The sequence below is a fragment of the Colossoma macropomum genome, unplaced genomic scaffold (assembly GCF_904425465.1).
Source record: "Colossoma macropomum unplaced genomic scaffold, Colossoma_macropomum, whole genome shotgun sequence".
Lineage (NCBI taxonomy): Eukaryota > Metazoa > Chordata > Actinopteri > Characiformes > Serrasalmidae > Colossoma > Colossoma macropomum.
This window is the reverse complement of record NW_023494784.1, coordinates 32424237-32439129: the sequence shown is the minus strand read 5'-3', so window position 1 is coordinate 32439129 and position 14893 is coordinate 32424237. Positions and strand designations below refer to the sequence as shown.

The 14893-nt window shown below is 37.4% G+C and overlaps 1 protein-coding gene across 1 annotated transcript; it reads left to right on the top strand.

Moving 5' to 3' along the window:
- Positions 1-1245: 1245 nt before the first annotated feature.
- lmln (leishmanolysin-like (metallopeptidase M8 family)) lies at positions 1246-13860 on the top strand. The gene is made up of 17 exons (XM_036569085.1): positions 1246-1568; positions 5063-5160; positions 5243-5273; positions 5384-5466; positions 5597-5714; positions 6143-6321; positions 7461-7566; positions 7666-7760; positions 7884-8001; positions 8117-8224; positions 8687-8763; positions 9117-9227; positions 9761-9893; positions 10128-10287; positions 11020-11150; positions 11894-12104; positions 12240-13860. Exons 1-17 carry the CDS (start codon positions 1365-1367, stop codon positions 12338-12340), a joined length of 2064 nt encoding a protein of 687 aa, XP_036424978.1. The 5' UTR covers positions 1246-1364; the 3' UTR covers positions 12341-13860.
- Positions 13861-14893: the final 1033 nt, after the last annotated feature.

Here is a 14893-nt window from a genome sequence, read left to right as displayed (position 1 = left end):
ACAGGGACTGCATCCGTAGTGTGGACTGTTTTATTATGTTTTGGTGAGGTGCTCTGTGGCGGACAATAAGATAGAAAGGACGTTGTTAAAAATGTCTATGATCATATGTTTTCAATCCAATATGGATGTTAAAACGACAGTGTAATGGCGAATTTAATTTAAAATTATTTAATTGTTTTGAGTTAGAACAGCTTAAACATAAGTCACAAATACTTAATCATTTTAATATCAACAAAAACAAATGGAGTTAGTACAATTTACTCAAATTACTTAAGTGTAAATGAGTTATTGAACTTAAAATATTTGAGATAATCAGTTTCCTCAAATCATTTGAGTTGACTTAACTCATCAGGTTTTACATTGTAGTAGTAATGCAGGTAGCATTTTCTGAAAAAGTCATTTAAACTATAAAAATGTCCTACATATACTTTTATATAGGCATCTGAACATGCAGAAGCCTACGGTAGGTCATTTTGACCGAAAGCAAGTTCCTTTGTAATTATCCTTGCAGTAGGTGTAGATCTCCAGAATGTTATAAACTGTATTATTATCTAATGCTTTTATTTTTGTGTTTGTGTAATACACTTTGAATTACCACTGTGTATGAAAGGTGCTATACAAATGATCTTTTTTTTGGGTCTATGCCACAATGTTCTCTGTGTCTACTTCTCCTTTACCCTTAGTTAAGCAACAATAAGAAGCTGATTTACAGTTACATCTTGATGGTAAATTAAATAGTATTTAATTCTTAGCAACATCAAACATAGGAACAGCAAAAGGATATTAAATGATAAATAATTGTAATTTCTCGATAATTTATCTGCCTCAAAATTTGATCACCACTTCTCAAATACAAGGTATTACAGATTATTTAGCATAACTTAATTCGCCTGTGCTGTAAAGCTTTCTCAGTCATTATGGATCATCTACAGGTTCATCATTCTGGACACATCTACTATTTATTCACGTAACAGCTCCTACTAATTGGTTTAAACCATAGACTGTATTGATCTTATATACAGTCTACAGTTTATTTAAAGTTGTAGAGTAGTAGCACAACTTTACACTCGCAACAAAATTATTGTTGTTGTCGTTGTTTTGTTGGAAACTGTGTTCCAAACAACAATTTCACTATTTGAGCAGTAGTGTAAGAAATATTTCGTAGAAAACGAGCGAATTGCTGGAGACTTTTATTTTGAAAACAGCTCCACCTCTTTTCGCTTTGAGATAAGGTTAGTGCTGCTGTGTTCATGTTGGATCCGGTAAATTTGGCTGATTTGTGAGAGCCGGCAGCTGTGAATGAGTAGCAGGTTATAGGCGAGGCGGATGTGTGTTGAATCTCCGCCACACCGTTTGCGGTATGAATGTTAAAACCGGAGGTTTTCCGCGGGCACCGAAGGGAAATCTGCTCTGGTCGCGGGGAGTTTGGCAGCTGCGCTTCAGTGATGGCGAGAGGCTTAAGCGGCTGCTGCGGACTCCCCGGGTCACTTAGCCTCGCTCTCTTCTCCGTCCTGCTCGCCTGCGCTCTCTGTCACAACTGTAACCACAAAGTGCCCTTGCCGACAGAGGTAAATACATTCATTTTAGCATATTTCACTCTTACGAGGTTTGTCTTTTTCTAAAACTAAAACCCAGCGGCGTAACAGCACCGAGTAGCGCCCGAGTAGAGGCGCTAAATCTAAATCTAATCCAGCCTCTCCTCATCCGGTCTGTTTCTGAGAGGCTGGTGACTGAACACATATTCAGAATCAAAAAGTCAGTGTTTTATCATGTTCACAACATATCAAGGACATTCCTACGTTGATAGAGATGCTCAGGTAATTATTCTACAACTATAGAATCAGTGAATGAATCAATCAATCAATCGGTAATACTAACAGAAATGGAACTGCTGCCAAAATATCAGTTATAAAATATGAATGAATATGAGAGCTGCTTCAATATAGGATTACATTACTAAATACAGTACTGTATTAGATGTGTAGAGCAGCGCTGGTATAGTGCAGGAGAAAAGATATACAGTTTAAAGAGCAGCACTATCTGGAAAATATAGAAAGTGAAAAATGTGAGCCTATAAGTTCAGAGTACCGTTGTAGTGCAGCTTGGAAAAAAGAATAAACCAAACATCATTAGTGAAAAGTCCCCTTATTGAAAATGTCTGTACTACCGGACTACGGAGAAATAAATATTATAGATTATATATATTGTTTTATAGTGTAAGATCGGCAGGAATGTTGTAAGAGAGAAAACAGCACTATATGTCTCATAAATCTTTACAATATTACTGTATCTTACAACGTAACAATATTTTTACATTAAGTATAACGTAACAACATTGTACAACTGCCCATACCCTTTTGTAGGGGTAGTTGTACTATTAGATGCAAGACTGTCTCTCTCGCAGCTGTAACAGTGTGAACCTATAAAAATGAACTACAGTCTGTAGTTTATGTAGTTTACGAACTGCATTTAGTCTGATTCAGCTCTGAAAAGAGTTGATCAGTGGATAATTGGAGCAGGGACATGTATGAAACTGTGCTGGTAAACACTGGCCTAAAGCACTGTTTCCAAATCCTGCCCATCTGCTGCACGTTGTTGTTTTCTTTGTTAAGGGACATTAAGAGCTGTAACAGGTGTGTTAGAGCAGGAAAACAGTAATTGCACAGAGCAGGGTGCTCCAGAAGCAGCACTGAGGACCACTGATGAACAGCAAGATAGAACTGTGTTTCCCTGATCTGACTCACATCATTAACTAATGATGCTGTATCTTGAGTCGACTCAGGTATTCACAACACTGTGTCATGCAGGTGGACAGCAGCCAGATCCAGATTCTCAGAGCGCTTAGGACATTCATAACCCATTAGGAATCGTATCTTCAGAGCCTTGGTCATAACTGGCTGCTCAAGTGATCCGTAAAACATTTCGGGTGCCATTTTTTTCACATGACCCGTCTTATCTGTGGGAGTGATTGTGATAAAATTAAGGACAGGCCTGGCGTGACACACAAGGAATATTGATGACCTTTCATCAACATCATGAAGTCGTCCCAATTATTGTAAACAACAGTGAAACAGTCAAATGAAGTCATCAAAACTCACAGTGAACAATGCTTACGTTTAGCTTACAGTAACATTGACTCTGACTGATATCAGTAAAAAAAAAAGGATGATGATTTATTTTTTTTTAATTAAGTCTGCTAACTGTGCTCTTTAAAAAAAGACCTTCAGACAATCAGATATTAGCATTATGCTCATATGCATTTATAAAGTTCTTGCTATTGTTCAGTCTAGGCTGAGCGCGATGACAGACCATGTGGGCTTCCTCATTCACCTCCCCCGGGCACCTGAAATGCTGTCAATCATTGGTAGATAACAGAACAGCTGATGTGCCACCTTCTCTTTTAGGTTTATCCCAGGAGTTATGCCATGACTACCTTAGTTCTTCCGTTGAAAATGAGAAATAGGGAAGGTCGCTAGCCGGTCACAGAGCAGTCCTAGGTTAAGAGGGTCATAAGGCTGTTATGACCGCTGGGGAACTTCCATGAAGCTTTGAGAGTCAGGCCCCTGCACTGCACAGTTTCAACGTGGGCTGTAACAACACACATTTTATTTTATTTTGTGTTGTTTGGCTCAAATTTATTTTTAAAACAAAGCAATGTGATTAGCATGACATTGTGCAAAAATTTACCTTATAAAACCGCTACTGTACAAAACTGTATGAACAGCACAAATATTAGGAAAATTAGTCATGTTTCAATTTTTTTACATTTGAATTAATAACATAATAAATTGCTTATACCAGACCTTTAAAATGCAGCTCCTGCTAGGAGTAAAGAAAGGGAACACATCACCCCCATTCTTAAATCCTTAGACTAGCTACCAATATGTTATAGAACGGAGTTTAAGGTACTATTACTGGTCTATAAATGGCTTAATGGTGCAGGACCAGCGTCTTTATCTGATATGCTGCAGCAATATACGTTCCTATTTGAGCAGCTTTTAGCTCCGTTTAAAACACTGTGAGCTCTACTGCACTTCTCTCCATTAACGGCACTGTATCATCCGAATTAATTAATTTAATTTTTAATGTAATATTTAGTAACTCCTTTTTTTAATGTTATAATGTTTTAATAATATTTTTTAATTTCAATTTTCCTACTTTTTTTTAATTATCTTTGTATTTTCTCATTTGTAAAGCACTTTGAATGGCTGCAGTGTATAGAATGTGCAGTGTAAATAAACTTGCTTGCCTTTCCTTAATTAATTAATGGCCTAATAAATGACTGATTTTGATGAGTGATGGCAAATGAGAGAGAAGGTTTTAAACTATGGTTTTAAACTTTTTTTTTGACACTGTATTAAAATCCTTACACACTTAATACCAACTATTCCCTGCTCCAGCACACCTGTGTGAGTTTGAGCAGTTGTTTGGGTAGTTAGTGTTTTCCTTGCTTTACCACACTTGGTTTTATTTGTGAGATAAAAAACAGACCTTTCATGTGGTTAAAGCAAGTGCGTCAAAAAATTATTAGCAACGAACAGATGTTTAGGTGTCAAATCAATATTTTTATGACGTATCTATCGTACTCTCTATCATGATGCCGGCCTGCTGTGCTGTAATGTCTGCAGTTTTTTTTGTTTTACTGCATTTGTAACCTCTAAATTTCTACGTTTTTGAATGTTGGTATCAGCTTCTGCAGATATGTACATGAGAAATATCATGCAGTACAGAAGTAAACGTTGATTACAGACTGATCAACTGTCCTAAAATTGCTAAAATTTAATTCTAAAGAAAACTAGCCGAAGCTTCAGCTTTTGAGGCCAGCAGGATTCTACAAGTGTGAGCTTTTAAACTCATTACATAAATATTCCACATTGAACAGCTGTTAAATATTTTATAATAAATGCCACAGATACAGTTGTGTGCATTTGTGCTTGATTGCGTTCAGTTATCTCTCAGATTTGTCTCTTTCTGCCGTTCATCACAGAAGATAATTATTACTTTTGAAATGATGCATTATGCCATCAGTATATCAAACTGTCGGTTTTGTTTGTGCTTTCAGGTGATACATGATGTATATCTGAAACCTGGGAGACTGACTAAAAGAAGCACTGAGCAGCAGTTAAAGATTCAGATATTTTATGACTCCAGTTTGGATGTGTAAGTAGCACGTCTGTAAACATGAGACCTCAGGGCTCTGTGGCTATTCAGTAACTGTACTGTGTGTCTGTTTCCCTACTAGGCTCGATGAGGACAAAAGCAGCCTTGTGAAGGTATTTCTTAGTGTGCGCTATCAGAACTGTATCAGATTTATCTTGATAATGAATATCAAGTAGGGTCTAATTCAGCATTTGAATAATACTCTGTTCTGCTACCTCCAAAGGACAAACTCTTCCCACAAGCCGTCGATTATCTTCAGAGGGCCTTCAGAGTGCGCAGACAGACAGGCCCTGTGTTACTAAGCAGGTAATGCTTTTCCCCTCCACATTCTGCTTTGCTTGTATCTGACAGATCAAATCCTCTTAAATCTTGGCACCCAGGGTGGCTTATAGTATTTATATGCTATTCAGTATTACATGATTTTTTTTTTCTTTAGACAATGCTCAACAAATCAGTATCTGAGAAAACAAGATGACCCTCATCGCTTTTGCCAAGGAACCTGCGCGAATATCACGAGATGTGGACCAGTGATTGTGCCTGAGGAACATCTGCAGGTTAGCCCTTTATGTCCTTCAAGAATGCCCCTTCAAAGTGCTTCTACTCTTAAGTGTGTGGTTTTTAACCATCTCCAGAAGGCCACAGGTCAGCCTATGTTTGGGTCTGTTTTTTGCAGTAGTGTTATGTCATTCGGTCTTAAATTGGATGACCATATTATGAACGTTAGTCGGTGTCTAATCCTGCTTAAGTTACTGCTGAGGTCATGTGCTTTAATCAGGCTAGCCTTCTATACTTAATGAGATCAGACATGGAGGTTGAAGAAAATGAATGGCAGCTGGAACGCTGGCCATGTGCATGATGCTAACTGATTTTCCTCTCCTCTTTTATGTTTGCACAGAATTTCCAAAAAGTCCTAACATGTTTCACCTGGTCTTAACTGTTGTGATGGTAGATTAATTGGTTGTGACATGTTTATGTTGTGCAGCAATGCAGAGCGTGCAGCGAGACGGGGAAGTCATGTGGTCCAATGGGACCCCCAGACGGTGAGGGGGTTGACAGGGCGGATTTTGTGTTGTATGTGAGTGGGGTGACCACCGAGCGCTGTGGGCAAGAGAACATTGTGGCCTATGCAGCATACTGCCAGCTGGAAGCAGAACTAGACAGGTAAACACTAAGCTGTTGTTGTTTTCTTTAATTAGGGGTTTTGTGTTTTAGGGACATAAGCACAACATTGACTACAATTATTAAAGGAACGTCATTTGTCGTGTTATTAGTCATGTAATGTTAGATTTCATCAGTTTGACAGAATTGATTTTTAATGTCCTTAATGTCCGTTTTGGTCCCCCCCCCGTCCATCAGTGTTCTCTCACTACGGTGCCCACCATGTATTACATAAATGTCATACAACAACTGGAAATTGATTCCATAGTAAACAAACGAATTGCACTGATTTACAAGCTCATAAATACAGATGTGGTATTCAACTTCCTCACACTTACCCTAGCTATCTGGCTTTCCTTTGCGTTAGCCAACTATTGGGGGGCAAACAATTCAAACACCCCTCCTTCATGTATCCACCCCAGTTGTGATTTTTCAAAACTTCCTCCCACCTTCAAGAATGGGGTTTTCCTAGTCTTTAAAGCGTAGAAATCTCACTCTCCAGGAATGCGTGTTTACAACACACGTAATGATTTTTCATTTTGTCTGGAGTGCCCCTTTAACCTATTGTAAGCTAAAAATAATAATAAAAAAAAAATAATCAGCCTATCTATGTTATGTTATTTGTAAAGCTTGTTCAAACAAACATTGTATCTGTTCATTTGAACAAGGTTTACAGAGTATTGGGGGAAAAAAAATCCTATTTAAGCAAATAATAATTTGTAACATTAACTACAGCTAGCTAGCTACATAACTTTGAGTTTCTAGCTTAAAATGCTACTGAGCTGGACTGATCATAATTTGGCATTTTTGAAAAAAGATTTACCACCGTGCTAACGTTAGCATGATTACATGAACAAAAAAATGTAATTTGTCTTATTGGTGTGACTTTTCATATGCATTTCCTCACAGACCATTTGTATGAGTACAAAATAATAAAATGTAATGTTTTGGCAAAAATATCCACATTTATATTTAAGCACTACAACAACTCAAGCTAAATGCGATTTTGGCCAACATTCAGCAACATTTGTCACCTTGCAACAGTCAGTGGCAGATTCCCCCCCCTTTTGAAATTCATTTAATTAATCTGTAATAAAATAGTTAATTTAATGTCTTTTTGCATTTCTGATGTTTGCTTGTAGGCCTATTGCTGGATATGCCAATTTATGTCCAAATATGATTTCAACCCAACCTCAGGAGTTTGAAGGCATGCTGTCCACTGTTAAACATGAGATCATACATGCTTTGGTAGGTGCATTAAACCAAGCTTTTTATCATAGCTACCAAATTTGTTTCTTACTGTTGTTTTTGCTTTAGACAGTTGTTTAGTCTGTATTCTACATGTAGGGTTTTTCAGCTGGACTGTTTGCCTTTTACCGTGATGATGATGGGAAACCACTGACGCCACGACCAGCATATGGCTTACCAGCATTCAATGAAAGGTAACTGGTGGAAATGATAATTTTTGTCTTTGTAAGCATAGTTTGACAATTATATGCTTGATTTCTGCATTTGTTTCATGGCAGTGAACAGTTTTAATGCAGAAACGTTTATTTGTCTTACAGTTTGGGCCTCTATCAGTGGAGTGACAAAGTTATAAGGAGAGCGACCCGATTGTGGGATATCCGTGGTGGTCACATGGTGCGACATGAGGTCCATCTTATGGTCACCCCACGCGTTGTAGTGAGTGTTAGATTTCTTTTTATTTATTTCTGTTTATAATAAACTAGTCTGTTGGCTTCGCAATTTAGGAGCCCGTATAGGGTCTCTCAACTTTTTATTTCTAATATTTGGTTAGGAGGAAGCACGGCGACATTTCAGATGCCCTATTCTAGAGGGCATGGAGCTGGAAAACCAAGGAGGCATGGGCACAGAGCTGAATCATTGGGAAAAACGCTTATTAGAGGTACAGTGAGAGAAACCGTGAAATGCTGTGGCTATGTGTGGGCAAATCTTTCATAGTTATCATGATATATTATGTCACAATACACTTTCCTAAGCATGTCTTGGCTTCGTCAGTACTTAAAGAACATTAACTAAATGTTTCATAACAAAAGTGCAAGTCTTAGTCCTGTTTAATTGGGTTTAGTGCAGTGGAGTTTGTAAAACACTTAAAATCACCGTAGTTGTAGATTTATTATCATTAATATTATTATATTATTGTGTGTGTGGAGCTACAGGTTCTATTTTATCTGTTCTATGCTCATGAAAGCTCAGAGAAACAAAACATCATGATGTATATTGTGTATTGTGAAAATGTCTTTAATTATAATGATATAGTTTTTTTAGCCATATCGGGCACCCCTAGCTGTAGTATTAATGGACCTTAGACTTTGGATGTTTAGTTGCGTTCACTTTTATCCAACAGAATGAAGCTATGACTGGATCTCACACACAGAACAGAGTGTTCTCCAGGATCACACTGGCTTTAATGGAAGATACTGGGTAAGAGATCTCTAATATCTAATTTGTTACAGGATGGATTATGTATCAGGATAATTGATAAGTCATTAGATCTTATACTATACATTGTGAAAGGTTTAGCATTGTAGCTGAGTGCAAACATAGTGTGGTGCTCTGTTTATAGTGTAATGTGCAGTCTGTGGTTAGGATAAGGGCATATTAACAGGACAGTGCAGGGAGTGTTGCAGCAGTGTCTTTTAGCTGAGGTTGTTAGGGTTTACCAGATGGCACATGTAGAAGCAAGAGAGCAGCACAGTAGATATTGGGCTTTAAAGGTTCTCTCGTTTGTGTAAAATATTCATTTGTTTTTGTTTCATCATCATTTTCAATGTTAGGTGGTACAGAGCCAACTACAGCATGGCAGAGAATCTGGAATGGGGCAAAGGTTTGGGTTGTGACTTTGTGATGAAAAGCTGCAAATTCTGGATCGACCAGCAGCGCCATACGTAAGTTGTGTTTCGTAAATTATATCTATTCCTCTTGGACCTCATATGTCAAATCTCAAATACTCTAAATAGGCCTGTCACAATCATGAAATTTCAGCTAATGATTTCTTGCCATATAAATATTTAAAATCAAGTACAAGCTATCTCACTACTTCATCTTTTTTTTTATTTACATTTATTTGCTTCAGTCCAATGCCCCATATGACAGTTTGTTGAAACCTAAACATTGGGCTGTAAAAGGTATTAACTGTGGGGGGAAAAAAGTAGTCAAATAATTGTGATAAGATGATTATGTAAAAATTGTAAAAGGTCTAACTCTCACTCTGTGCTGTCACCCACAAACTTAATTTTATCATAATAAGTGGTCTGATACCTTGATAACTCATTAATTAGCAGTAGAATGTTGAGCGAGTTCATTATTTACACTTGTATTTACACTTAAATGTATTGCAAAAACTCCTCATCACCAAAAGAACTTTACTGTGATTTCAACATTTGATCAAGGCTTTTACTATGAGATGTGCTGTGTGCAGGAGACCCACACTGACGCCATACTGTGACTCTGTGCGTGGCACTCCGCTGCAGCTTTCCTGCAGGCAGGACCAGCTGGCAGTGGCAGTCTGCAACCTGCAGAAATATCCTCAGCCTCTTGCACGGGAGTATCAGGTATGAAAACATCCAGCACTGTCAGTTAACTATTAGATCTGAACGGCAGAGGAACCAGTCAGTTTGCTCAAAGGCGTGTGCAGCAGTCTTTAATTAATGACATAACTGCATGATCCATTGAATTCAAATGTTTTGTGAATGCTGTTATTTAACCTTAAACAGCTTTATCTTCTTTTTTATCAACAATAAAATAAACTTTGTCTCACTGAGCCATATTGGTGCTCTTTTCCACAGTACTTTGACAAAATCTCTGGTGTGCCTGAAGGAGATTTGTCCTTGTACGGAGGTGCAGTGGAGATCGCAGACTTCTGCCCTTTCAGTCAGGAGTTCAGCTGGCACCTGAGTGGAGAGTACCAGCGCAGCTCCTACTGCAGAATACAGGAAAACCAGCCAGGTGTGACTCAAGCTCAGTTTGCTGTTTGCTTTCACTCAGTGTCCTGTGCTGTTTTCAGCCCTTTTCCTGTTTTTGCTGTTCAGCCTTTGTTTAAATGTTTTATTCATACTGAGTACTGGTAGACCTGTTTTTAGAAGAGTGGTTCACGGTTCCAGTTTAGGACTGTGCTGCACAGTGTATATGTGTATATATATATATATATATATATATATATATATATATATATATATATATATATATATATATATGTATGTATGTATGTATGTGTATATATATATATATATATATATATATATATATATATATATATATATATATGTATGTATGTATGTGTGTGTGTGTGTGTGTATATATATATATATATATATATATATATATATATATGGCGACCTGCATGCCTGACCTGCTCCAGGCCATGTTAAGTTCAGAATTTCGGATCATAAACAGTTCTTAGACCAGTCATGGCTTCTGACCAGGCAGGAACCGATGGAGGTGGTGACGGAGGTTTTTCTTTTTTTTTAATCTTTGTAACTATTGTTATTAGTCCAGGAAGCACTGAAGTGGTGGCAGTGGAGACACCCTTGCTTTTTACACCTAAAAGCAGCTTATAGTGCAGTATATGCATAATCAGATGTAACCAAAGCATGGCATTGTGCATTTTAACCTTTAAGGCATGTTTAACTTTGTAAATTAAGATGACTGATGTCATTTTTCTTGTGTTTATTCTGGCAGACTCATGGAGGAACTATGCTGCTGAAGAGTACGGCCCAAACTCTGTTTGTCTGTACCAAAAATCAGCCTTCATTATGGAGCAGTGCAATAAACGCATGACCTACCCAGACTGGGGAAGTGGCTGCTATAAGGTGAAGCAGATTACTGTGAAGTAAAACTATGACTGATCCCTTCCTCAGTAAGATATTAAATCGAAGACCATTTTTCAACTTAAACAGCTAATTAAACAGCTAGTGCCTTTATAGTGGAAATTTGTTGATTTTGTAGGTTAAATCTTCTACAGGGAACGAACAAACTTAAATATGACATTTTTTTGCTAATTTTATTGTGCAATTTATATTTATTTGAGTTTAACATGTTGGAAAAAATAATGCATAAAATATAAAATGTGCCTTAGCCTTTGCACAGGAAACATTTTGTTTTATTTTCTTTGTGAAATTCTGCAAATAAAAATAATAAATGTGCATAAGTGTTTTCTCTGTAGAGGATCCGTTTACTTCTTTTCACTTAGAAAATCAACAAAATGTTATTTGACCAGGGGTGTCCAAACATTTGCATACGACTGTATGTAAAAGTGACATCGCAATTACACTTACTATGAAATGCGCTGTTTTTGGGCCATACGGACTGGAGATTGAATGGTACATTCTGAAACTTAACAACATCCAATGTTTACATGCATAGCAATGTTCAGTTTTCCATGATATAGGCCCTTTAAAAGAAATTCAGCCTTTGAGGTCTTGCATATTCACCCCAGAATACATCTGATCCTTTCAGTGTTGAATTAATAAGGATAATACAAAAAGCACAGATGAACAGAATGCGTTTCTCTGACCGGAGTCCATGGGGTTCTTTCTTTTTTTTTTTTCTACAGACGTCCTGCTCAGCACAGGGTTTGCTGGTGTGGGTTAGGGATCAAAGTTTCTTGTGTGTGAATGCCGGGCAGCTGCTCAGTGTGAATGTGAGGATAAATGAGTGGGTGTACAGTGGCCAGCTGCTCTGCCCCGCCTGCTCACATTTCTGTAGCCACTGCCCCCTCCCTCACGAGCTCCCACCAATCAACACTACTCGCAGTGTCCGCATAGGTAAACTCAGCTTTCTTCCGTATCCATCTCAAACCTGAAAAATTCTGTTTGTTATTCCTCCTATTTACTAAAAGAGTTTATTAATAAAGAGTACATTATACAAGAGTTTATTTGAAATTGCTTTGCTTTTCTCAGACCCGTGCTCCAGCTCTTCTGGCTTGGTGGTGACGTTATGGCGGCTCCTGTTTAACCTCGTCCCATTGCTGGCAGGCTTCATCCTCTGTGTGAGAAACTGAAAGTGGTCACGTGAATGATGTCAGCGAGGGGAGGACATGGGCATTTCACTGCCACAGGCTTCCCTTTGAGATTCTTACATTAGCAGGGAAAGCAGTGTTCAGTATAGTAGACAAGACTGATGCACAAGCTTCCCCTTAGACATGAAGGCCTTTGTGAAAGAAGTTGTTGACGGATGGAAAAAGCCATTGACTGCACTCCGCTCTGTGTAGATATCAAGTGCCAGTCAGCTGTAGTTGAGACAAGAAGCCATAGCCGTGCAAGATGCGTGCAGCAGGTGACCTTGAAATGCTGGTGCTAATTTCTGTTGTGTTTCTATCTCCGGTGGACACGTAGCGTTTTTTCTAGCATTCCTAAAAGGTTTTTTTTTTTTCCTCTTCTCCTAAAGCGGTAATGCTTGTTTCACACATAGTACTTCTGGTTGGCGTGAGCGGCATGGAACGTCTTGCTTTTCATTTTGTCGCTCATGCTAACAGGTCAGAGGTTTCACGCAAGCCCTAAAAATCTATTTGATACATGTCATATTTCTCATGTTAAGATTGTTGTAAGCTCATTATAAGATTAATTCAATTTAGATATTTTACTAGTTTTAAGTAATTTTATTAAGTAAGATTGCATCACTATATCAGCAGATAATTTTGCTTGTTTTACAAAAATACTTATAATAAGCAAGTAAAATTATTTGCCAGTATAGTGAAATAATATTAGACATATCGAGTACATTTAAGATTTCACTTTCCATTTTTTTCCACATGTTGCCGTGCCGCTCATGTTATGCAGAGGTAGTATGTGTGAGACAGAGAACAGTGCTTTAATAGTTGTAGCTCCGTGAATGTGGCGTATGATATGTGTGTGAAGTTGCTCAGACAAATCTGGGAGAACCTCTTAAAGGAGGTGGTTTAGTGGTGGTGTTTGATGGGTGAAAAATTGAATGTTGCTGTTTTGTTTATAATCAGCATGTACTGTATGAAATTGTATTTAAATTAATATTATTAACTGCTTTATTTTGAAAAGCGGATGCTAAAATAACCCATAGGCTCACTTATCATTCGCTCAAATATCTTCACAATGAAATTTTATTTACTGATATTTTCAGTAACAATAAATTGCATTATAAGTGGCTCAATTAAGTGGCAGATTAAGGAGAGACAGTCAGACTAATATAATACACTTAACTAATGTGCTAATTTAAAAACCCAGAGATGTGATACTGTAGTTGTGCGGTTTAATAATGTAGTTTTATCTTCAGTGGCAACCAGGAAATCAGCCTCCCTTGTGGGTGTATATTTCATCCTTGAACAAAGATTTGTTTTATTATTTTATTTTGTTATTTTTTTTTATATTTGCCTTGGATCTGCTGGGATTTGGCCTTTAGAGTCACTTTCACTGAAAAAGTTTAATCGTTATTTCATCATGTCATTCCTTCAAAACATGGACCAGATCCAAGCAGAAGGCCAGTGGCCACAGTATTGCATTTTTTTTTCTTACTTTTCATTTAATGATTGATAATATTATCAGAGGCTAGTGGTAAACATGTTTTGCTGTGCAATTGCTCATTAGTTGTAATTTGTTCTGCTTTATAGTCATAGTTGGCCTGGCTTTTACAAATAAGTCAGAATTTGTTTAATGTACCATTTATCATTACAGATAAACAGATAAATACAGATAAATATACAGATAAACTGGAAAGGCAGCCATGCAGGCTCAGACGTTTACCCATGTGAAATTTATAGTTTGTATTATAAACAGCTCTGGAAGTAGATGCTTTAACATGTAAGTTTTTTTTTTTTGTTGTTTTTTTTTGTCGTTTTGGTTAATATTCAGCTGTTGATTGCTTGACTGACTGCCAGATACCCATTAACTTTGGGTGAAGACAAAACACTGTGCAGAAACATCTGTTTTCTTGAAATTTCATGTTTCTGAATAGCTAAAAGTCTTTACTGTTTTATTACTACATAACTAGATATCTCAGCTAGTAGAGACTGCAGAAAATGGAGGAGTTAGCATTTGGATCTAAACTGGCTTTGTACACTTAATATGATGTTTTGGGTCCAGAGGTTTCAGTCTACTTTTCCCAGTTTATCTACAGCTTTAACATGCTAAATCCTCCATCTCAGTTCAGTTCATTTCTTTAATGTGTTTGTGTTGTGTTTATTTATTTATTTTTTTTATTTTTCACTTAAGTATTTTCATTCTTGGCATAGGACGTTGGTTAAACTTTGGGTTACACAAACAGCAGAACACTGGAAACTTTTATCAAACATGGCAGCTTGTATCTGTTGACCAGTGTTAATGCTTAATGTTAAGGGCATTTAGTTCTACACAGGACATTGTACATGCAAACTGTAATTGTTACCCCTATCACTGGTAGCTTATGTTGGCTGAGCCCTTTCTGACTAATTGAAGGTTGACTTGGATACATGTGTTATTTTCAGTACTTGACAGTGACTCTCAAATTGTAGTGCAACAACACTAGCTTTTTTAATGAACAAAAGAAGTAATGCAGTTATACTCTGAGGGTTTATACCTGCTTTTTACGTCAGTGCAGTACAGTG

Excerpts from the sequence above, each read along its gene's own strand:
- lmln (XM_036569085.1), top strand. The coding sequence starts at position 1,365 with ATGTTAAAACCGGAGGTTTTCCGCGGGCACCGAAGGGAAATCTGCTCT. Across the intron at positions 5,161-5,242 it reads TATGACTCCAGTTTGGATGT|GCTCGATGAGGACAAAAGCA; the intron begins GTAAGTAGCACG and ends TTTCCCTACTAG. Across the intron at positions 8,002-8,116 it reads TGGTCACCCCACGCGTTGTA|GAGGAAGCACGGCGACATTT; the intron begins GTGAGTGTTAGA and ends ATATTTGGTTAG.